Source organism: Zea mays, chromosome 5, assembly GCF_902167145.1.
Source record: "Zea mays cultivar B73 chromosome 5, Zm-B73-REFERENCE-NAM-5.0, whole genome shotgun sequence".
In the NCBI taxonomy this organism is placed as follows: domain Eukaryota; kingdom Viridiplantae; phylum Streptophyta; class Magnoliopsida; order Poales; family Poaceae; genus Zea; species Zea mays.
The window spans coordinates 205,434,661-205,458,740 of NC_050100.1; the positions used below are offsets into that span (position 1 = coordinate 205,434,661).

A 24,080-nucleotide genomic window follows, 5' to 3' on the forward strand; every position below is an offset into this window, starting at 1 on the left:
GACCAGTAGGAATCTGCTCAGTGCCTTCAACAGAGCCAAACGCCAGATCAGCGGGGATGCTGCCCTCTAAAGCGACTCCCTGATCCAGAGTTTGGGCTACCACCATGCAGCCAGAATGTGGAGGCGAACCCGCATGAACGTCCATGGAGGTGCAGGAAGGAGACCCTGCTCGGGCACCCTCGGGGGCTGGGTCATAGTTGGCACTGCCCACTTGAGCCGGATCATCCCCGGCAGCACCCTCGGGGGCTGGGCAGTGGCTTACATTCTTCACCCGAGCTAAGTCATCCCCAGCGACACCCTCGGGGGCTGGGCATGTGTCAGCACCATTCTTGAGGTCTAGGCTCTCCGCAGTAACCACCTCTAAGGTTGACGGGCCTTCAGCCACTTCCATGGAACCAGGACAATCCAAGTCAGCATCCCGACCCTCGAGATCGTGCTCTAAGGTCGACGAGGCACGGGATGACCTCAACCCAGCATCAGGCACGGCAGCGCAAGTCTCTGTTGCATTATCATCCACTGGCTCTGATAACAAGTCCTCTGGGACCATATCCTCAAGAGTTTGATCAAAGTTGGCCAGGGACAGTTCTTGCAGACCAATGAGGGCAGACAAAGCAGGAGAAGGAACTCCACTACTTCCACCGCTGGCGATAAACTGCCGACTGTTTTTCCGAGTTAAAGGAGCTTCATTTTCTTCCTCCTCATCTTCCACAGTGACAACACAAGCAGCACCCCCATTGGGATCAGCAACACAAGCAGCACCCCCATTGGGATCAGCAACAGATGGAGCACCCACATTGGGATCAGCAGCGGTTTGGGTACACCCATTGGGGTCAGCGTCAGTAAGACCAGTTGCAGGCACTTCTTTAGCAGCAGGAACTAAGGTACTGGCGTCCTCATCAAAACTGGAAACTCGCGGGAGGCGTCTTCTCTTCTTCTTTTGCTCATCAACAGAAGGCTCAGGCTGACTGGTTCGGCTAGGGCGCCTCGGGCGAGTACTGACTGGTTTTTGGACATCCAAAGTTGAACCAACCTCTGGAAGGGGCACCACTGCCAACGTACCAGTAGGAGCAGCGTCGGAGGAATCCTCAGCTAGCAGATCAAGCATGGCATTTATATCCGCATCACTAGGGTTCAGGGGCACCTCAAAACGAACCTGCCGCTCGTCATCAGGAATCTCCCCAAGCGAGGCAACCAAAGTACTGACTTCTTCAGCAGAGGGTCGCACTCTAAGGCCCAAATTGCCATCAGTCACAGGCGGATTTGACACAAAAAGGGTGAAAGCTTTGGGAGGAGGTAGGTTCCAGGCCGAGTATGCCACTGGAGCACCAACATTTGAAACCTTACCCCTGAGGATCATTTCAAGTCGGCTTACCAAGTCTACAGAAGGAATTCTTCTATTGGTAACCCGAGTTGAGTCGGCTAGTTCTCGATACAGATATGCCGGATAGGCCCTGTCTTTCAGTGGCTGAATGTTCTTGAAAACAAAGTCAGTGACCATCGCTTCAGCAGTTAGACCCTCTCTTTCAGCAGTCCAACTTCAGTTAGCAACACACCTGCCTCAGCCACTTCCTGATCTGTGGGAGACTCGGTCCAGCTCGGAGTGCGAACGTCTGGCTGTCTTCCCGACCGGGAGGGGAGAGAATTTCCATAATTATCAACTATGAACCACTCTAGACGCCACCCCTTAATGCTATCCTTGAGGGGAATCTCAAGATAATCAGTTTTCCGCTCACGGCGCATCTCCAAACTGGCACCTCCGACCAACTGATGTTGTCCCCCGGCCATCCCAGGGCGACAATGATACAGATACTTCCATAAACCGAAATGCGGCAGCACGCCGAGAAAGGCTTCGCATAGGTGAACAAAAATGGAGATTTGCAGAATGGAATTAGGGTTCAAATGGGTCAAGTTAATGTGATAGAAATCAAGGAGGCCGCGGAAAAAAGGAGAGATGGGAAGGCCGAGGCCGCGGAGAAGAAAAGGAGCGTAAACTACAGACTCGTGGGTATCCTCTGTTGGGACAGTAGTCCCGTGGCAAATCCGCCAAGAACAGAGTTCCCGCGGAGGAAGAACCCCGATGGAGACGAGGTGGAGAAGTTCAGCTTCGGAAATAATGGACATATGGTTACCTACGAAGGGCAACTGGCTGTTGGGGTCGATTGGAGGGATCACCGCAGCAGACGAGTTCGCAGTTTTCCTCTTGGGCGCCATCTCGCTTTTCACCAGCGAACAGAGAAGGAGGCGAGTGGCAGAGAGGATTCGGAAGCAGGAATGCAAGAACTAGGGAACGGAAAGCAAAGGCGGCTAAAAGCGCAGCTCTTATGGGATATTCTCGAGCCAGATACCGTTTCAAAAGTGCCCCGTCATCACCTGGCGGTTATTTCCGAAACCCCAGCATGCCACGTGGTCATTCGGCAGTTATTTCCAAAAAGCCGACGTGCCACTTCATCACTCGGCTATCATCCTCAAAATAACCGATGCCGACCTCCAGTCACTCGGCGCTGCCTCTAAAACGCTGACCTCGTATTCAATCGCTCGGCATTACTTCTAAAATGCCGACGTTGACCTTCAATCACTCGGCGTTGCCTCTAAAACGCTGACCTCGTATTTGATCGCTCGGCATTACTTCTAAAATGCCGACGTCGACCTTCAATCACTCGGCGTTGCCTCTAAAACGCTGATCTCGTATTCAATCGTTCGGCATTACTTCTAAAATGCCGACATTGACCTTCAATCACTCGGCGTTGCCTCTAAACCACTGACCTCGTATTCGATAGCTCGGCATTACTTCTAAAATGACGACGTCGACTTTCAATCACTCGGCGTTGCCTCTAAAACGCTGACCTCGTGTTCGATCGCTCGGCATTACTTCTAAAATACCGACGTCGACCTTCAGTCACTCGGCGTTGCCTCTAAAACGCTGATCTCGTGTTCAATCGCTCGGCATTACTTCTAAAATGCCGATGTCGACCTTCACTCACTCGGCGTTGCCTCTAAAACGCTGATCTCGTGTTCGATTGCTCGGTATTACTTCTAAAATGCTGACGTCGACCTTCAATCGTTCGGCGTTGCTTCTAAAACGCCGATACCGACTACAAGATTACTCGACAGCTACTCCTGGAAGCGTCAGTGTGATGCACAAGTTATTCATCTATTGTCTCAAAATAATCAGTTTTATAATCAAAGAAAGCGAGTCATCGAGAAGGAGCCAACGTCATTTTTTCATTAAAGGAAGACAATAAGCTTACAAATCAACTCTTGGCGAGTTGATGCTTCCTTACTATTACTACATTACATTACTACTACTACTATACTACACTATACTACTCTACATTATTACTACATTATTCTAACTACACTATACTAATATCTAAAGACCAGTGGCGCTTAGCCACTGGCCTTGCTGCTGCTGCCACCGCCGCCGCCCCCGGTGCTGCCCTTGCTGCTGCTGCCACCGCCGCCGCCCCTGGTGCTGCCCGTGCTGCTGCCGCCTCTGGTGCTGCCCTTGCTCCCGTCGCCGCCGCCGCTGCCGCTGCCGTCACCATCGCCGTCGCCATCGTCGTCGTCGTCGTCGTCATCCTCGCCCTCGCCGCCGTCCGAGTCCTCCTCCTCCGAGGAGAACTCCGACTCATCCGAGCCCTCGAGCCCGGAGCGCTCGACGGCCCGGATGTACGTCTAGACTTCCGCGGCAATCCCCTGGGAGTTGTCTGAATCATCAGACGATGCCGGGGGAGAGACGGGAGCCGGAGACCCCTCGGACTCGGAGGAGAACTCCTCCTTCGAGTATTCCGAGTCGCCGAAGTCCTCCAACGGAGGGGTCGGCTCGCGCTTGCGTTTGTTACTCTTGCCCATGGCGGAAGCAGACAGGAGAGAAGAGAAGAATGCAGTAAAGAACAACGAAGAGATGTGAAAAAACCAGAGGAGCAACGGCGTTATTTATAGAAGGGAAAGGCAACCGCTCACCTCCAACCGTGGTCACTGAACAGTCGCAAAGCATTCAATAAGCACTTCCACCCATCTGAAGACGCGTCAGACGGCTGACGTCGTTTCATGCAACACTACACCCATTGGGACTCCAGTCAACAGCGCAAAGGATATGATTACACTCGCCGTCCCATCACATTACTACTCAAAAACAGCCGGCTGAAACACTCAGCGTACCAAGCCGTCCCTTGCCCACACCCATTGGGGGGGACGCCCAGGAATTATCAGTATATTTTTCAAAACGGTCACATCCGTGCAGGGCACGCAGTGAATACCTCAAGACAAAAATGAGATATCAGTAAGGATCAGAGGAAAGCCAAATATAGCCAGCAAAGTACAAGATATGGCCGACAAAAGCGACGTGAAGACTAGACAGAGAACGTCCGTCAAACGTCCAATCAGTCGCAGAAGCAAATAAATTGCACTACCTAGCAAGATATGGATGGATTGCAAACTCGGCTGCTAAAGACAAAATATACGCTGACCTCTGCAGCAAAATATTGATGACATAATGCTGACCTCCAAAGCATAATGCAAATAGCTTCATGCCAATTTTTACAAACGAAAGAAAGACCTTCGAATGGATTATCCTCAAAAAATCCATTTGAAGGTCGGGGGCTACACTCATTGGGTGCACCTCCGGTGCACCCCCTGGATTATCATTCCAAACCGAGATAGTGCCGACTTCTAAGGCACGGGACAAGATTAAAAGACCAATCCTCGACCAAGATGCAGGAGCACAAATGGAGATAATTTCTGGGGAAGACCTTCGAGTAGATTATTTTCTAAAATCTACTCAAAGGTCGGGGGCTACACCCATTGGGTGCACCTCCAGTGCACCCAATGAAATTCAGAATCCTACAAATCGAAATGCCGACCTCTAAGGCACAAGCACGAAACTAAGCTTCGGTCAAATGAGCGATCGGAGCAAGAGGAGACAGCAGGAAGTCATTTTCTGGACCTGGGATCTTTGGGTTGATTACCTCTAAATTAACCCAAAGATCGGGGGCTTGTGGGGGATAGATATCCCCCGGGTCCACTAAAGGAGTAAAAGACCTCACGAAAGGCCCAAGGGCCCAACAAATCGTAAGGTCATTCTTCCGTGGGCCTGGGAGAGACAACCAACAAAGCAGAGAAGACGTAAGACCGGATTGATGCAAACCCGGACGGCCCACAACGTCGAGCGAGTAAATCGCAACAGAGACCCGACTTTCCCGCGCTGGAGCCCCCATGCAACGGAGCCATGCGAGGATAAGTCGGCGAGGGTTACGTAGGGATAAACTCAAGAGGTTCACTACCTTTTAGCTACTTGTTGTTATCATATCCACGTGTACTGCCCCACGGTCGAGTATATAAGGCCTAGGGGGCACCCCTTCAGATCGATCGACCCGACATTACTTAGCCACCCACATCAACTCTCTGTGTCTTCAAACCAGAGAGCCCTCTTGTAACCACGCACATATACTCACCAGGACGTAGGGTGTTACGCATTTCTAAGCGGCCCGAACCTGTAAATCTTGTCCACTGTCCCTCGTGCGATCGGCACGAACCATTTTGCTACAGTCGTCGACACCGTCCTACTCCTAGAAAACACCTTGAGGGGCAACCCCGGGTGTGCGGTCGGACCCAAAACACCGACACGACCCCAGGGCTCGGACTCAACCTCGACCTCGGACGACGGACTCCGCCTCACCCGACCCAGGGCTCGGACTCAACCTCGACCTCGGAAGACGGACTCCACCTCGCCCGACCCAGGGCTCAGACTCAACCTCGACCTCGGAAGACGGACTCCGCCTCGCCCGACCCAGGGCTCGGACTCAACCTCGACCTCGGAAGACGGACTCTGCCTCGCCCGACCCAGGGCTCGGACTCAACCTTGACCTCGGAAGACGGACTCCGCCTCGCCTGACCCAGGGCTCGGACTCAACCTCGACCTCGGAGGAGCCTCCGCCTCGCCCGACCTCGGGCTCGACCTACCACGTCACAGGGGGGCCATCATTACCCTACCCCTAGCTAGCTCAGGCTACGGGGAACAAGACCGGCGTCCCATCTGGCTCGCCCCGGTAAACAAGTAATGATGGCACCCCGTGTGCTCCATGACGACGGCGGCTCTCAGCCCCTTACGGAACCAAGAGGACATCAGCAAGGATCCGACAGCCCCGACAGCTGTCCTTCCACAGGGCTCAAGCGCTCCTCCGACGGCCACGACATCACATGAACAGGGTGCCAAAACCTCTTCGACTGCCACGACGGCATGTACTTAGGGCTCTAGCACCTCTCTGCTAGACACGTTAGCACACTGCTACACACCCCATTGTACACCTGGGCCCTCTCCTTACGCCTATAAAAGGAAGGTCCAGGGCTCTCGTACGAGAAGGTTGGCCGCGCGGGAGAACGGGCTGGCGGACAATCTCTCTCACTCTCCCTCGCGGACGCTTGTAACCCCCTACTGCAAGCGCACCCGACCTGGGCGCAGGGCAACACGAAGGCCGCGGGTTTCCCCTTTGCCGCTTTTTCCCCCCTTCGTGCTCCGTCTCGCGCCGAGCCATCTGGGCTGGGACACGCGGTGACAATTTACTCGTCGGTCCAGGGACCCCCGGGGTCGAAACGCCGACAACTCTATTGATAATGGACTCAAGAAACAGCTGCTAACCTTAGCTCTTGTCAGAACAATCTTGCCGAAAACAAAAATCAGCAGCACGATTTTTGGCTGCTTCATTCGATAGATCAAGCCAGGGAGCTTTGCTTCATACTAGGAAGTGAAAGGTCGAGCAAAATGTGAGGACACTAGCAGGAAAAATCAACAAGGTGACTGAGAGAATTATGTTAAAAAAGGATGAGGAATGCAATTTACCCTTAAATCAATTCACCATTAAAATAAAGAGAGGTCAAGAATTTGTGTAGCAGCCTGGTAGATGAATTGGGAAAAACAGTGATACCCTTAAATCAATTCACAAATGTGTGAAGATAAACATAGTTGACTCATAATTAAAATAAAGGGAGATCATAAATTTGTGTAGTAGACTGATAGATGAATTTGGAAAAAACAGCGTTTCTTTTTCAAGTAACAAGTTGTTAGATCTTAATATCACTAATTAATATTTATAAAGACTATGTCTATCTAACGAGGACAAAATATTTTGTCTTCAAATCAGGGCATCTAATGTTCTAGTTCAATTAATAATAGTAAGATATCAGCAACCAAGTTGAACAAAGTAGATCCACTACTTGCTTAAGTCTTGTTTTGTGTGGAAAATATTTGTTTTCGAACATCGTAATTTATCTGCACACTCAAATAACAATTTGTCACTAATTGTTTGCTGGATCTTGGAGTCCTGGACTGGACTACAAGCAAGGAATGCAAATGACGATAACAATCGAAGAGATAAACCGCATCATAGGGCCGTCTAAAGCTTGTTTTTTCCCTTCGAATTCGATAAAGATTCTTAAAATCCGCTGTGGTTGCTCCAAATCTTGTCACGAGTGCGTTATAACATATATAGGTCATAGGTGGCGGGTTGCTCTCTAGATCTTGTCGTTTCAGCGATGTACGTCGCGTTGCGCCACCAACCATATGGGTACAAGAATGTACAAACGATGTCATTCATAACCTTATTGGGCAGCATTATTTTTCTAGATAATGTATTGGGCAACAGTCGATGGCAGTTGGACATACCCAGTTACACACAGGCTAACGAATTGAAGCTCTATATATATACACACACAGACACAGGACATACTATATATATGTCTGTTCATCATGCCCTGCTATAAGCTCTTCCTCTCTCATCGACCTTTGAGCAACCACGCACTAGGTTATGTTTTTATTGACTTTCTAATAGTATGGCATCAGTACTTGTGATTTCTTTCTAGCTCATTCTCACTCTCCTCTTTGCAAAAATACTCTTCAGCTTGACGGCCGATTGAAGCAGCATGGAACCAGCTGCTGCGGCATGGGTACCATTCAACTTTCAACTGGCGAACTGGACAGCATTGTTTCCTGGTGAGATATATGGTAGCTGGATGCAAACTCGTGCCCCTGATAACTCCTCCGGCAGCGGCCGGCAGCTATTTGAGTACTATGCTGCAGCCACACAGCATTGTCCAATTGAGGAAGAAGCACAAGACCAGTCGTTTGAGGTCGCTTTGGATTTGCACAATCTGGAAATAGACAACAACGACGCCATTTGTGTGTTCGAGAAAGTAGCTCGTAACTTTGAGGCCGATATCCGTAGGACGAAAGAGAAGATCCATAGGTACCCTGAATGCATTCGAGATCTCGGTGATTACTATACTGTGCCGAGGATTGTGGCCATCGGTCCTTACCACCACGGCAAACAACCGTTAGGGAAGGCGGAAGAGGTGAAGTGGGTGGCGGCGTATCACTGTATCGTAGAATCGGGCTGCTCACCGCAGGCAATGTACGATGCGGTCGCCTCCGCCGCCGACAATGCCCGCACCCTCTACGACAAGGATGTGATGGCAGGTATCGGCTATGACGACTTTCGAGTTATGATGTTCTTTGATGCTTGCTTCCTGGTGCAGTACATAGTCTGGTTTACGGGTTTGGAGAATGAGACAGATCCGTCGTCATGGCACAATTTCCTTCACCTCAACCGCAGCGGCATCAACCATGACGTCTGGCTGCTTGAGAACCAGCTCCCCTGGAGTGTGGTGGAGGCCGTCATGAGGCTCCGGCATGTGAACCTGCGGAAGTACGTTGAGGATTGGAGAGGCACTCTGCAAGACCGCCGGGATCTCATAGAAAAGCCTTTCGTCTGGGAAGACAATTACGATCCACCACATCTCCTTGGCCTCCTCCGGCACTACGCTGTAGGACGAAGTGAAAAAATCATCGACCGCGACCTGTCCAAGGAGTTCGACTCGCTGTCATTTTCAGCTAGTGCCATGGAGCTCGCCGAAATCGGCATCACCTTTAGGGCCAACGAAACAGCAAAGCTCGTTGACATGGGCCTAAAGAAAGATGTCCTCTTTGCTGAGCTCTCACTAGCGCCGCTGTCTCTAAACCATGCGCGCGCAAGCCGCCTCGTCAATATGGCCGCTTTCGAGATATGCACTGTCCCTAGTTTTATTGATGCTAAAGTTGAAGACTCCGCTGTTTGCTCCTACCTTCTCCTCCTCTGCATGTTGGTGCATAGGGAAGAGGACGTGCATGAGCTGCGACGACAGGGTATCCTGCAAGGAGGAGCTGGGCTCACCGACAAGCAGGCACTCAAATTCTTCGCCAGCCTTCAGAGCCTGCCCGACGGGCAATGTTGTACCCTAACCATGCTAGAAATCGAGAACTACAGGATCCACAAGAAGATGCAGACAAAGGTGTACAAGAAGCGCAAAACCATCTTCAAGGTTTTATCCATCACTGTTGCAGCTATCACTATCTTTGGTACACTACTCAGTATCTCAGCACAACTCTCAAATGTCTCTAAAGGCTGAAGTAGAGTTTGAAAAATAGGTGCGCTGGGATAGGTACTAGGCTGGTGAGCTCACTTTGGGCTGCCCTTTGATACCTTTTGTTCTATCAATGCTTTGTGTTACTTTCCTTATAGTAGCTATAACATTCCTTCAATGATATACCTGAATGTTGGTTTACAGTAAAATGTTTGCTCCATGCCTTTTAGCTTTCTGATTCGCGAGGTAGTGTGTTGTAACTGTATTGTCTATTTGTGCATTGGACACCATGAAAGTTGCAAACTTAAACTGATAGGTGTGTACTAAAGGCTCATCTAGCTGCCCCTATAGATGTCCAATAAGCACGAGGCCCACGAGCCCGGCACGAAGCCCGTTATTTAGGCCCGGTCCGAGCCCGGCACGGTCCGGTTCTATGCGGGCTCAGGTCGGCCCGGCACGAATAAGCGGGCCAGGCTCGGACAAGAAACTAGGCACGGTGGGCTAGCCCGGCACGGCCCGTTTACCTCTAAGCCCGTTAATCCCGCTTTTTTACACTAAAACGTGCTTACCGGCCCGCATAGCCCGTTATTCGGCCCGTTTTTTCGTGCTAAACGGGCCGGCCCGGCCCGTTTAGGCCCGCTGCGGGCCGGGCTCGGACAGAAAATTGAGCTCGCGTGCCTAGACGGCCCGGCCCGGTTTTCTAACGGTGCCTGGCGAGCCGGGCCCAAAACGGGCCGGACTTCACCGGGCCCGGGCCGTGCCGGGTCGGGCGGCCCATTTGGACATCTCTAGCTGCCCCACGTCACCCACCCTCATGCATGGGCGGCTCGAGCGGAACCCCAGGTACTGCTGTCACCAGGCCTTCCCCTTCCTCAGTCTTGTTAGCAGAAACGGCAGGAAAAAAACGAACTAGATCGATCAATAAATCACATAGCATAATACAGATTTATGTGGAAAACCCTTCAATGCAAAGGGAAAAATTATAGGCACCAGCCAGACGAAACCTTCACTATATGTGAAGTGTTTACAGAACGTCGTCCGTAGACGGCGACTTACAAGAGGAGTAAATAATGACGACAAGCATCAAATCCTAATTAGGGTCACTAATAGCCTCCCGGCGACGGGCCTCCGCTCGGCTCGCCAACACGGGCTCCATATGCAGAATTTAGATCAAGCTCAACAAGTCTCATAGGCTGATTGATCTAAGGCTATCTCTAGCAGCCCTCTTATCGCATTTTCTATTACACCTCTTGCTCCCTTCATCCTAGAATAGTAGTAGTTGAGAATTAGTGGGTTCATACAATCATTGATGCATGTGTTTTATATGTGTCTAGATTCATTATCATCTATTTGAATATAGACATAAAACAAGAGCTAAAACAACTAATATTGTCGGCGTTTCGGACCCGCGAGGACCGTCAACCGACTAGTGAATTTGTCGCTGCGTGTCCCTGCCCAGATGGGTTGATGCAAGATGAAACACAAGAGGGGGGTTGAGGCTTATATTATCTTGCACCGGGGTGCTCGTAGTAGGGATTACAAGCGTCGAGAGAGAGAGAGCGAGAGAGAGAGAGAGAGGGTCTGGCCCTGAGGTGAGCTGTATGAGTTAGCCTCCTTAGCGTCTCTCTCACTCTGCCTGCCTCTGTTCGCCCTTTTTCCCTCTCCTCCCTTACGAAGGCCCTGGACATCCCCTTTTATAGATACAAGGAGATGGCCCAGCTGTACAATGGGGGTGTAGCTATGTGCTAACATGGCCGACGGAGAAGTGCCTGAGCCCTGTATATGCGCTAACGTGGCCGTCGGAGAAGTGCTTGAGCCCTGTAGAAGCATAGCTGACGGTGCAGCCCGGGGTCCTGTTGACGTTTCCTTGCTTTCGTAGGGAGCTGAGAACCATCGACGTCATGGACGCACGCGGGGAACCATCATTACCTGTTACCGGAGTAATCTAGATGGGACACCGGTCTTGTTCCTTCGTAGCCTGAGGCAGCTAGCTAGGGGTAGGGTAATGATGTATCCCCTGTGGCGCGATCAGTCTGAGCCTGAGGTCGGGCGAGGCGAAGACTTCTCCTGAGGCCGAGGCTGAGGTCGGGCGAGGTTGTGACTCTTCCCGAGGCCGAGGCTGAGGCCGAGGCCTGGGGTCGGGTGAGGCGGAGACCTTCTCCCGAGGCCGAGGCTGAGGCCGGGCGAGGTTGTGACTCTTCCCGAGGCCGAGGCCTGGGGTCGGGTGAGGCGGAGACCTTCTCCCGAGGCCGAGGCTGAGGTCGAGGCCTGAGGCCGGGCGAGGCGGAGCTCCCTGTTGCGCCCGAGGCTGAACTCGGGGGAGGTCGTGACTCAGTTTTACCCTGGTGGTTGGCACAGTAGTCGGAACGGGGTGAATAGTGTTGTTTTCCTGTCATAACGATCAGTAAAGGAGCGAAGTGACTGCGGTCATTTCGACCTTGCCGACTGAGGCGCGTGTGTCAGGATAAGGTGTCAGGCGATCCCCGCATTAAATGTGCATGCGATACGGTCGGTTGGTGAGGCAATTTGGCTGAGGTCGCTGCACGACAAAGTTTGCCCGAGCTTGGCTTCGGGCGAGCCGAGGGTGCGTCCACTGCCTGAGGAGGCCCTCGGGCGAGGCGTGAATCTGTCCGGGACTACTGTTCTTGCCCGAGGCTGGGCTCGGATGAGATCGCGTCCCTTGGTAGACGGGGCCTTGACTTGAACCGTGTCTATCAGTCTTTGCAGTTTGTTTTGAGGATGTTTTCCAGCCATGTTAAGGAGTATTGGGGGTACCCTTAATTATGGTACCCGACAGTAGCCCCCGAGCCTCGAAGGGAGTGTAGGTACTCGCTTGGAGGTTCTGCCGGATTTCTTGCAAGGGGACCAGCCTTTCTCGGTTATATATTGTTTCGATGGGTGCGCGCGAGCGCACCCGTCGGGTGTAGCCCCCGAGGCCTCGGAGGAGTGGTTTGACTCCTCTAAGGTTTTAATCCTTTCTGTAATGCCTCGGTCGGCCTTGTTGTTCCCTCATGCGGCCTGGCCGTAGCCCGGGTGCATGGTCAGGCTCCGAGTTTTTAAGCTGGTTTGTTGACGTGGTCAACAGTTTGGCCGTAACCTGGTGCGAGAGCATCCCCCGAGCCTCTGCACGGAGCGAGAGGACGATCAAGGACCGTCTCGACTTTTATTGTACGCCTCTTCATCGCATTTCCGCAAGGAGGAAGGGGGGGAAAGCGCCATGTTACCCTCGGAGGGCACCGAACACGGTGTTTCCAGTGAGTTGCTAACGGGTGATCCGAGTGGACGCCCGTGCCCCGTTCGATAAGGGTCGGCTAGTGGCCCAGAGGCGCGCTCCAAAAGTACCTACATATGATTTGCTGGACCCGAACCCATTTGATAGGGTCCGAGGGCTCGGTGCCTCCCTCCGGTGGGATTCCATTACAAATCGTTCCCGCTGGTCTCAGAAATGTCCTAGGGTACCTCGGGAGCGTAGCCCGAGCCTCGGCCATGTAACGGACGTACCCAGGGTCATCCCTGACTCTGCATGCTCTGGGGCGGCTGTCGAACCCTTCCGAGGGGCCAGCCTTCGATCCCCTGATCAGTAAAGGGCTCAAAGCCCGAGTGCTGGGGCGGTTGCCGAACCCCGCAGGGCGCAACCTTCGAACCCCTGATCAGTAGGAGGGCTCGGGGCCCATTTCCTTCGCTGAGAAGGATCCTTTTCGAAATATCCCCTTTCCCGGTCCCTGTGGCAAGAGAGAGAGAGGGGAAAAGGAAAAGGATATTGTCGGTGTTTTGACCCCGGGGGGTCACCGGACCGACGAGTAAATTTGTCGTTGCACGTCCCAGCCCAGATGGGTTGGCACAAGATGGAACACAAGGGAGAAACGCGGCTCGTGTTATCTCGCACCAGGGGTGTGTGCTCGTAGTAGGGGTTACAAGCGTTCGCGAGAGAGAGAGAGAGAGAGTGAGCCTGTTCGTTAGCTCGTTCTCCCGCGCGACCTCCCGCATGAAGGCCCTGGACCTCCCTTTTATAGATGCAAGGAGAGGGTCCAGATGTACAGTGGGGGTGTAGCTAGGCGCTAACGTGTCTGGCAGGGAAGTGCCTGAGCTCTGTGTACATGCCAACGTGGCTGTCGGAGAAGTGCTTGAGCCCTGCGTAGGCGATAATGTGGTCGTCAGAGAAGTGCTTGAGCCCTGTAGAAGCACAGCTGTCGGTGCTGCTGGGATCTTGCTGACGTCTCCTTGCTTCCATAGGGGGCTGAGAACCACCGTCGCCATGGACGCACGCGGGGAGCCATCGTTACTTGTTACCGGGGCGAGCCAGCTGGGACGCCGGTCTTGTTCCCCCGTAGCCTGAGCTAGCTAGGGGTAGGGTAATGATGTATCCCCTGTGGCGTGGTCGGTCCGAGCCCAAGGTCGGGCGAGGCGGAGACTTCTCCTGAGGCCGAGGCCGGGGTCGGGCGAGGACGCGGTTCCTCCCAAGGCCGAGGTTGAGGCCGAGCCCTGGGGTCGGGCGAGGCGGAGACCACCTTCCGAGGCCGAGCCCTGGGGTTGGGCGAGGCAGAGACCTCCTCCCGAGGCCGAGGCCTAAGGTCGGACGAGGCGGAGCTTCCTGTTGCGCCTGAGGCTAAACTTGCTGTTGTCAGTCTTGCCCGAGTGGCTGGCACAGCAGTCGGAGCGGGGTGAGCGGCGCTGTTTTCCTGTCAGATCGATCAGTGAAAGGGCGAAGTGACTGCGGTCACTTCGACCTTGCCGACTGAGGCGCGCATGTCAGGATAAGGTGTCAGGCGATCCTCGCATTGATTGCGCCTGCGATACGGTCGGTTGGAGAGGCGATTTGGCCAAGGTTGCTTCTCAACGAAGCCTGCCCGAGCTGGGCCTCGGGCGTGCCGAGGGTGCGCCCACTGCCTGAGGAGGTCCTCGGGCGAGACGTAACTTCGTCCGGGACTATAGTTCCCGCCCGAGGCTGGGCTCGGGCGAGGCGAGATCGCGTCTCTTGGGTAGACGAAGCCTTGACCTGAATCGTGCCCATCAGTCTCTGCAGCTTGTGCTGATGGTGGTTACCAGCCGTGTTTAGGAGTGTTGGGGGTACCCCTAATTATGGTACCCGACAGTAGCCCCCGAGCCTTGAAGGGAGTGTTGGCACTCGCTTAGAGGCTTTGCCGCACTTTTTTTGCGAGGGGACCGGCCTTTCTCGGTTATACTTTGTTCCGATGGGTGTAGCCCTCGAGGCCTCAGAGGAGTGGTTTGACTCCTCTGAGGTCTTAATGTCTTTCGTGATGCCTCGGCCGGCCTGGTTGTTCCCTCATGCGACCTGATTGTAGCCCGGGTGCATGGTCTGGTTCCGAGTTTTTAGGCTGGTTTGTTGACACTGTCAACGGTTTGGCCGTAGCCGGGTTGCGAGAGCAGCCCCCGAGCCTCTGCATGGAGCGAGAGGACGATCAAGGACTGTCTCGACTTTTATTATACGCCCCTTCGTCGCCTTTCCGCAAGGAGGAAGGGGGGAAGCGCCATGTTGCCCTCGGAGGGCGTCGAACATGGTGTCTCCAGTGAGTTGCTAACGGGTGATCCGAGTGGACGCTCGTGCCCCGTTCGATAAGTGTCGGCTAGTGGCCCAGAGGCGCGCTCCAAAAGTACCTGCAGGTGATTTGCCGGACCCGGACCCGTTCAATAGGGTCCAAGGGCTCGATGCCTCCCTCTGGTGGGATTCTGTTACAAAATTGCTCCTGCTGGTCTCGGAAATGTCCTAGGGTACCTCAAGAGCGTAGCTCGAGCCTCGGCCATGTAACGGACGTACCCAGAGTCATCCCTCGCTCTGCGTGCTCTGGGGCGGCTGTCGAACCCTTCCGAGGGGCCAGCCTTCGAACCCCTGATCAGTAGTGGGCGCAGAGCCCGAGTGCTCTGGGGCGGCTGTCGAACCCTTCCGAGGGGCCAGCCTTCGAACCCCTGATCAGTAATGGGCTTGAAGCCCGAGTGCTCTGGGGTGGCTCTCAAACCCTTCTGAGGGGCCAGCCTTCGAACCCCTGATCAGTAGGAGGGCTCGGGGCCCGCTTCCTTCGCGGAGAAGGATCCCTTTCGAAATATCCCCTTTCCCGGTCCTTGTTAGCAAGAGAGAGAAAGGGGAAGAGGAAAATGATATGAATTTAAATAGTGTGGCGCACCTTTTTGACGCGGTCATCATGGCGGAGGTGAAACTACGCCCGCTTCGCCTGCCAAAGGTGTCACTTGCCCTGTCGAGGAGTTAATGCGACGGGACGGGCGGTTCGTGGGGCGGCCGTTGCGCGTGCGCGAGTCGTTCGAGGAACGGGCGTTTTGCCTTCGAGTTTGAATTTCGCGGTGGGTTCGGGCGAAGTTTTGAATGGATCTCGCCCGGGCCTTTATATACCCGGAAGAGGGGCCAGCGGTGGTTCTTTACTCTGCCATTTGCGCTTGCCTTCTGCTTTGGTTTCCGCAACCTAAGAGAATAGCCAGAGAAAAGAAAATCGTGCACCTTGTCCCCTCCGCCTCCACCCCCTTTGTTCAGCGATGGCTGACAAGGTGACCGTCGTTCCGCCGCGCGATCCGTGGCCTTTCTCCACCGTCACGGTGGACGATCTGGAGGCCCTCGTCGCCGATGGTTTGCTCTGTCCCCTCTCCGGTGACCCGCAGCCGGAGTGGATGGCCCCTGCGAGCGAGGCCGACCCGACTCCGCCGCCGGGGTATGTGGTTAGTTTCGTCTCCTTCCACGAGTGGGGGTTCAGAGTGCCAGCGAGCCGTTTCATGCGGGCGCTCCTGCACTACTACGGGGTGGAGCTGCACAACTTCAACCCCAACTCCATTGCGCAAGCGGCCATCTTCGTGGTGGTTTGCGAGGGTTTTTTGGGGATTGACCCCCACTGGGATCTGTGGACCCATCTCTTCTCCGCGGAGCTCTTCGCCTTGACGACGGGGGAAAAGAAAGTCTGCATGGCGGTGCGAGCCGGTGGCTGCACCCTCCAATTGAGGCAGGGGCGCACGCAGCAGTACATCCCCGCCATCCTTGTGTCTTCGAACAAGGGGTGGCAGCGCCGGTGGTTTTACCTCCGGAATGACGACGGAAGGCTCCCGTCGTTTTCTCAACGAGTGGTGACCGTCGCCGGCAGCAACTGGCGCTAGGGGGCACGCACGAGAAACAGGAGAAGCTCCAGCCTCTTCTGGAGGCCTTGCAGAGGTTACGAGATGGGGGTCTTACCGCCACGGGGGTCGTCGCCGCTACCCATCGCCAGAGGGTGCTTCCTTTGGTGAAGCGGCGGTTGCCACTTTCGGAGATGAAGCCGGGGGTCGATTTGGAGGGCTCGCAGACGTCCTCGGCTTCCCTCCCTGTCGACGACCTCCGCAGGCGGGTAGCGGGTACGGTAGGGAGGCTGGATGTCGGTGCCCTTACCCAGCCCGCGATGCGCCCCGACCACTGGTACGTTTCTCTGGTAAGTGCCCGATCCTTCTTCTGTTTCGCACTGAGTTGCCTTTGATTCTTACTGTTGGGGCTTTTGTTCATCCTCAGGGGTTGAGGTTTTATAAACCCTCCTTGCCATCGGTCCCGGAGGATGCGGTGGACCGAGCCGCGCGGAGGACCACTGCGGAGAAGAAAAAGGAGAAGAAGGACGCGGAAAAGGCCCGAGCCCACGAGCGGATGCGGGCTCGGGCAGCCTTGGAGAAGCGTCGTCGGAGGCAGGAGAGAGACGGGCTCCCGAGGGAGCCATCGCCGGAGACGCCTGACGATGATGACGATGATGATGATGACGACGAGGGCGACGACATGGCGGCCCGTCTTGGCCTCAGCCCGGATCTGAGGTTGGGCCAGGGGTCGCCGAGCCAGCCAAGTGGGCTGGCGCCATCAGCATCTGGGGCCGGGACATCAAGGTCCCAATCCGAGGAGCGGAGGCAGGCCGGGGAGGTACTTGACCCCTTGGCCGAGGTAATTGAGGTGACTCCGGGGAGTCAGGTCGATCCGCTCGCTCCCCAAGAGCAAGTGCCCGCGCCGGCTGTACAGGAGGTTGATCCTCGGGCCGTCATGACGACGCCTGGGCAGGCCATCCCTTCGGCGCCTCGGGCGCCCGAGGCGGGAACGGCGTCGAAGCCGGCAGCGGGGCAATCCTCGGCAGCGCCTGCGGGGACCGAGGCCCGAGGGGCCTCCCCGCAGGCACAATTGGCCTTGGTCTAGAGCGGGTAAGTATCTGAGGATACCTCTATTTTGGCTCTTTCTCCGTGTGCCCTGATCTTGCTTTATCTCTTCCTTTCAGCAAACGGAGGCAGGGCTCGGCCGGTCTGGCCCCCCGGAAGGCCCTTAAGACAGTGCCGGCTTCTGCAGCCAGTGCCGCGGCCCGCCATGCCGGTTGGCTGTCCTCCGCACAAGACGCCCTCGAGCGGGGGGCCCAGGCGGCACGAGTTGCCATGGGGCAAGCCTCCCAGGCTGACCCCTCCATCGGGGCAGCCATCGTGCCGGGGGAGGCTGCTGACGTGGCCGCGGCCCCGAGCCCGCCTGACGTGTTGCCGGCGCCGGCATTAAATCCTGCCGAGGTCGTCACTGATTTGCCCGTGGAGCTGCCCATCGCCGCTGATGTTGGGACGGCTGAGGCGCCGCTGCTCGAGGTCGTCCCCGACCTCCCCAGTCTCGGCCATAAGGAGAGGGCGGTCGCCGTTGCCGAGGTCGGTGATCGGAGGCCCGCCTCCTTAGCCGAGGGGAGGCCCAGCACGTCGACAGCGATGGTACCCGAAGCGTCGACTGTAGGGGGACCCGATGCCATGGAGGAGGGCACGCAGAACCGCGGCCCGTCTTAGGGAGTAGCGACCTTATCCTCGCGCGGCGCAACCCTAATGTGTGGTGTGGGCAGGCGCTCCGGTTCTGGAGCCGCGGCACCTCGGAACCCCTCTTCCTCCTCAACGATGAGCGGGAGGAGCAGTCTCGAGATGAGCTCCGTGAGTATGCCGAGGCGGCGATGGGGTCGCTTTGGTCGACCATGGAGATCCTTTCTAGGGACGTTCCCAGGGTCCTCCAGGTAAGGATTTTAGGCATACACCTTGCGTGACCAGGGCATTCTTTGTAATACCCTGTTTTCCTTCCTCAGGAACTGGCGGATGTGAGCACCGCCAAGTCGTTGTTCATCCGCCGTGAGAGCGGCGTCTGGGGTTCGCTGCGGTCCCAGACGGTTGTGCTTGCTGAGGCTAATGAACGCCTAGCCCAGCGGAGCACCGAGGTGGCGGACCTTCGGCTTCTCTGTGATGAGCTGAAGTCGGAGGTAGCGGCGACGCGGGCAGAGGCGGTGTCGGCACGGACGGAGATGCAGCGGCGGCAGCTAGAGCTTGGCCAGGTCATCGGCGAGCGGGACCAATCTCGGAGCCAAGCTGCCGAGGCCGTGGGCCGGGCTGAGGCCCTTAGGGGTCAGCTGGATGAGGCTACGGAGCAGCTAACCAAGGCGTCCGCTCGGGCCGGTGTGGCAGAACCACCCGAATTGTTCCAGCTTAAGTGCCTAAGTCACGCCTCAGGGGCCGTAACACACTTAAATCGGAATAACCCGTCAGTCCCTCAGATCTAGTCTGATAGAGCCACTTAACCAGGATCAAATTCCACAATCTCACTCGAAGGTGAGTCACAGAAGAAATACAATAAAACAGGAAACCTCAATTTAAGTACTGAGTTATTACATAAATCGGAGTTTTTGAGTAGCAAGTAAAGTTCACAAATTAAAGTGCAGCGGATAATCGATGTCGTCGGTAATGAGGAAATGGGCAAGGCCTAGCCCACTACTCCTCATGCTCCTCTCCTGCCGGAGCAACATCCCACTCGACCGTCCAACCCGGTGGCAGGGTGGTAGGCCAAGTCACACCATCAACTACATCATGCATGGTACCTGCAAAAATGGTGCCACAAGCAAGGCTGAGTATACTAATACTCAGCTAGACTTAACCGGTGTGAGGAGTCTACTCCTCTACCTCTAGACTATGCAGCTGTTTGGCTGAGGGGTTTGGTTTGCCAAAAGCACTAGCTGTTTCTAAAATCAACTTTTAACTTTTCAAATTCTACCATCATTAACTTAGCTAGATTTGCTCCTTCTAAGCATACATGGTAACAAGCAATTAGCTCAATCAACAAGTTATCTTATGTAATCCACATTTCACTTCTTACTCGATGCAGTACAAGGAATCAAGCAGTCTCATTAGCTGCGAGAAGCAGACGGTTCGAATCGAGTTTTTAAACCTTGCAAGGTAAACCTAAACACACGGCATGTCAGGGTACTCCGACCCCACACATGACAACCGTCCCCATCGATTCCCTGTTTGCGTCCAGGCCTCACCGCCTTGGCATACAATGCTCCACTGACCCCGGCTGCCGCCGTGCAGTGACCGCACTTGTACCCACCATAGCTAGCATGGGAGACCCTGTCTCAGGTCGCATGAGGGATAAAGTCCGCGCCCGGCTTCAATCAGGTACTAGGTTTACCGGTTACCATTTTTCCCGGCATGTGCTTAGTACGTTCAAAAGCTTGACTCAGGTATCCACACATTAATCCTGCCTGCTGCTAAAAACCCCTGCTCTGATTATGAGAAACAATCCGGAACCTCTGAGCCTGAGCGGATGGTGCTGCCATTGGTGCCTTCCTCTTCTTCTCTGCCCGGTGAGCAACAATGCAATCCTCCTGAGAGATGGCCATGTTGACCAACTCATTGAAGCTATCGGCCCGGACAGTGTTGAGTCGTTCCCGCAGCTTGGTATTGAGACCCCTGCGGAAGCGATCCCTCTTCTTTTCATCAGAATCAGCATGATACCCTGCATACTGGCATAAGTCGTTGAAGGCTTGCGCATACTGCAGTACCGTGCGGGTTCCTTGATTGAGGGCCAGAAATTCATTCAACTTCCGATCAAGAATGCCAGCTGGAATGTGGTGCCCTCTGAAGGCAGTCTTGAATTCCTCCCAAGATACCTCACGATCAGCGGGGAGCATAGCACGGAAGTGGTCCCACCAAGTCCGAGCAGGGCCGCGAAGCTGCTGTGCGGCGAAGCGAGCCTTGGCCTCATTAGGGCAGTCTCCCGTGAGGAGGGGAAACTTGGACTCGACGACGCGAAGCCACACGTCGGCGTCCAATGGATCCTCTGCCTTGGTGAACAAGGGCGGCTGCGTGCTCAGAAACTCCTGGTATGTTGCCATAGCCGGAGGTCGCTGATGCTGGCCTCCACCATGATGCTGAGGGTGGGGCTGGCGCTGCAAGAGCTGTCGCAGAATTTCATTCTGCTGGGCCATCAGCTCCTGCACTGTGGGAGCTGGAGGAGGTGGCGGGGGAGCTTGCTCATTTTGCCCGCGACGCTGCCTCGCTGCCATCTGAAAACAGAGATTGTCGCCATTGTTATCCCAACTCACATTTCCGAACGACAAGATATCATCTCATATGGAAGGAAAATGCCATAATCATAATATTAGGTTCGAAATGAAGATAACATGGTGACAAGGATCCCACAGATATCAAAAGTTTACAGGGTTACATTAATCAGGGGAAGGTACCCACAAGCCTAGTCCAAAATGTGATACTACTAAGCTCGCATAGGTTTCTATCCGCCTAAAAATGTCAAAGCGACTGCTTAACCCTGAGCGGTGGAAGCGACACTGGATACGGGTGAAGGAGGTATCGCGGAGGTAGTCCCATTGGCACCAGGGGCTGGTCCTAGCTCCTCGGGAGCCTCTTCTCCCTCGCTTCCTGCTTCATTGGCCTCCATCTCCAGGTGGTGCATGTCCAAGTGGTCATTGGCTTCCTCAAGTTCCCTCTGCACGTCGTGAAGCTGGTTCTCCAAGACATCAATAGTGTTATCTCGGATCTCCACTTGCTGCTCCAGGGTGGTGATACGCTGGCTCAGCCTTTCCACCTGCAGATCCTTTTCCACCAACTCTGTGGATAGGTCGACCACAAAATCTTCCCTACTGTCGAGAGTGAGCTTGGAAGCCTGAGCGGTGTTAGCAAGAAGTGTCATAGCATCGCTCTGAAGGGCCTGAAGGCGGTACAGCGCACTCATGCACTGAACAGTGACCCTCCCAACCAAGTCAGGATACATTGCCCACACATCCTTCACATGGCTCATGCGGTTACACCACATGGGATCATCCTTGTTCTCAGCAGGGAAGAGTCCCAAGGGGTGCATCACCATCTCCAGGGGATGGTAGCCACAGAAAGTCGTCAGAGTCTTCATGGTTGCTGCCTCAACGGTGTCGTCCGTCCTGAGTCCAATCGTCTCAGAGTCAAGAGAACGCCAACCCGGCTGAAGGGGATGAGCCTCCAAAGTTAGCCAGACCCGACAACGAGGTACCCGATGCTCCTCATACAACTGCACCGTGTACAAAGGGGGCGTAGGGTAACCGGCGGAGTTAAGCACTTCCCACAAAATGGAAGGAAAGCCATCGCGAGAAAGGAAGTCAGAACTGAAACGAGAGTCTCCTCCACTGGTGGGGGTGGGTGAATTCATCTGCGGAAGGGAATCAAAGATAAAGATTATGGTGGAAGGAAAAAGAAAAAGAGAGCCCGGATGATTTCGAAGAAAAGGGGGTTAGCTCAATTTTAATTCCTCTTTATGTTTTATAATGCATGCATGCGGAAAGAAACGTTGCCTCTCAAAAGGAAAATAGGGTGCCTTTTTAGGGCATCCTAAAATATAAGTATTGGCCCATAGGGCCTAATTAGTTAGCCACCTATTTCTCCCTCTATGCCTAAGGCCTTTCGTCCTAGGTCTAGCGGTCTAGTCCTGACGATCTGTAGTAGCTTCTAGGCAGGTTTTAGATTTTGAAAATTGGTATTCATGGTTTATTGCCCTTCTCTGTGGTGGAATTTGCTCCGATACCAGCTGTGGCAGAACCACCCGAATTATTCCAGCTTAAATGCCTAAGTCACGCCTCAGGGGCCGTAACACACTTAAATCGGAATAACCCGTCAGTCCCTCAGATCTAGTCTGATAGAGCCACTTAACCAGGATCAAATTCCACAATCTCACTCGAAGGTGAGTCACAGAAGAAATACAATAAAACAGGAAACCTCAATTTAAGTACTGAGTTATTACATAAATCGGAGTTTTTGAGTAGCAAGTAAAGTTCACAAATTAAAGTGCAGCGGATAATCGATGTCGTCGGTAATGAGGAAATGGGCAAGGCCTAGCCCACTACTCCTCATGCTCCTCTCCTGCCGGAGCAACATCCCACTCGACCGTCCAACCCGGTGGCAGGGTGGTAGGCCAAGTCACACCATCAACTACATCCTGCATGGTACCTGCAAAAATGGTGCCACAAGCAAGGCTGAGTATACTAATACTCAGCTAGACTTAACCGGTGTGAGGAGTCTACTCCTCTACCTCTAGACTATGCAGCTGTTTGGCTGAGGGGTTTGGTTTGCCAAAAGCACTAGCTGTTTCTAAAATCAACTTTTAACTTTTCAAATTCTACCATCATTAACTTAGCTAGATTTGCTCCTTCTAAGCATACATGGTAACAAGCAATTAGCTCAATCAACAAGTTATCTTATGTAATCCACATTTCACTTCTTACTCGATGCAGTACAAGGAATCAAGCAGTCTCATTAGCTGCGAGAAGCAGACGGTTCGAATCGAGTTTTTAAACCTTGCAAGGTAAACCTAAACACACGGCATGTCAGGGTACTCCGACCCCACACATGACAACCGTCCCCATCGATTCCCTGTTCGCGTCCAGGCCTCACCGCCTTGGCATACAATGCTCCACTGACCCCGGCTGCCGCCGTGCAGTGACCGCACTTGTACCCACCATAGCTAGCATGGGAGACCCTGTCTCAGGTCGCATGAGGGATAAAGTCCGCGCCCGGCTTCAATCAGGTACTAGGTTTACCGGTTACCATTTTTCCCGGCATGTGCTTAGTACGTTCAAAAGCTTGACTCAGGTATCCACACATTAATCCTTAATTCATTTTTCCCGTCTCATGGACAAGGCATCCTCCCTGGATCCAAGTCCACGGACCAACATATATCCCATTATCAAGATGAATACAATCAATTCCTGACCTCGCGCGAGTGCTAGAAAAATCACTCGACTTCTACCGAGATCCTGATTAGCAAGCAGCTACTCGACCTAGCATACTAGTATTCATCTCAAAAAGGAATCCTAAGTTCATGCAACTAGAGGTTTCAAGCAACTCCTACACTTAAGTGCACATTACAGTCCTACAAGCATTAAGTGTAGTAAAGTAGCATATATTAACATGGTTATGCATAAAACCGGGGCTTGCCTTCAATTGCTGGGGCTGCGGGGAGATCCTCAATAGCAGCCTCTGAAGCCTGCTCCTGGTCCTCCTCTTGGACAGGTCCTTGCTCGGGGATGAGCACGTACTCTCCGTCGGCAAGATTACAATCTAATGAATGCAATGCGTAAGATATATGCATGATATGATATGTGCTTTAGAATTTACAACTTTAAAGATGTATGGTCTTTTTGAATTTAAACAAGTTAACCTTACTTATGTAAAACCCTTTAGTGGTATACTTGGTAAATTGGGTTAGTTTTAATGGGATGAGGTTTATTCCTTCTTCACTTTTCTTTTATTCTCTTTAATGTTTTGGAGTAGGTTTGAACTACAAGTTGCTTTTATAAAATTCCAAAAATTCTGCACAAATTACAGTGGCTTGTTACTGGTGTATGATTCTCTGTCACAAAATTTGGGGTTCAGAAAGTGAATGGTTTTCTCTGGAC

At 53.7% G+C, this 24,080-nt stretch overlaps 1 protein-coding gene across 1 annotated transcript; it reads left to right on the plus strand.

Moving 5' to 3' along the window:
* The first annotated feature begins 7,653 nt into the window (after positions 1–7,653).
* LOC103627562 (uncharacterized) lies at positions 7,654–9,613 on the plus strand. Its single transcript, XM_008647845.3, has 2 exons — positions 7,654–7,799; positions 7,896–9,613. The coding sequence occupies exon 2, from the start codon at positions 7,918–7,920 to the stop codon at positions 9,436–9,438; it is 1,521 nt and encodes a 506-aa protein (XP_008646067.1). The 5' UTR covers positions 7,654–7,799; positions 7,896–7,917; the 3' UTR covers positions 9,439–9,613.
* Positions 9,614–24,080: the final 14,467 nt, after the last annotated feature.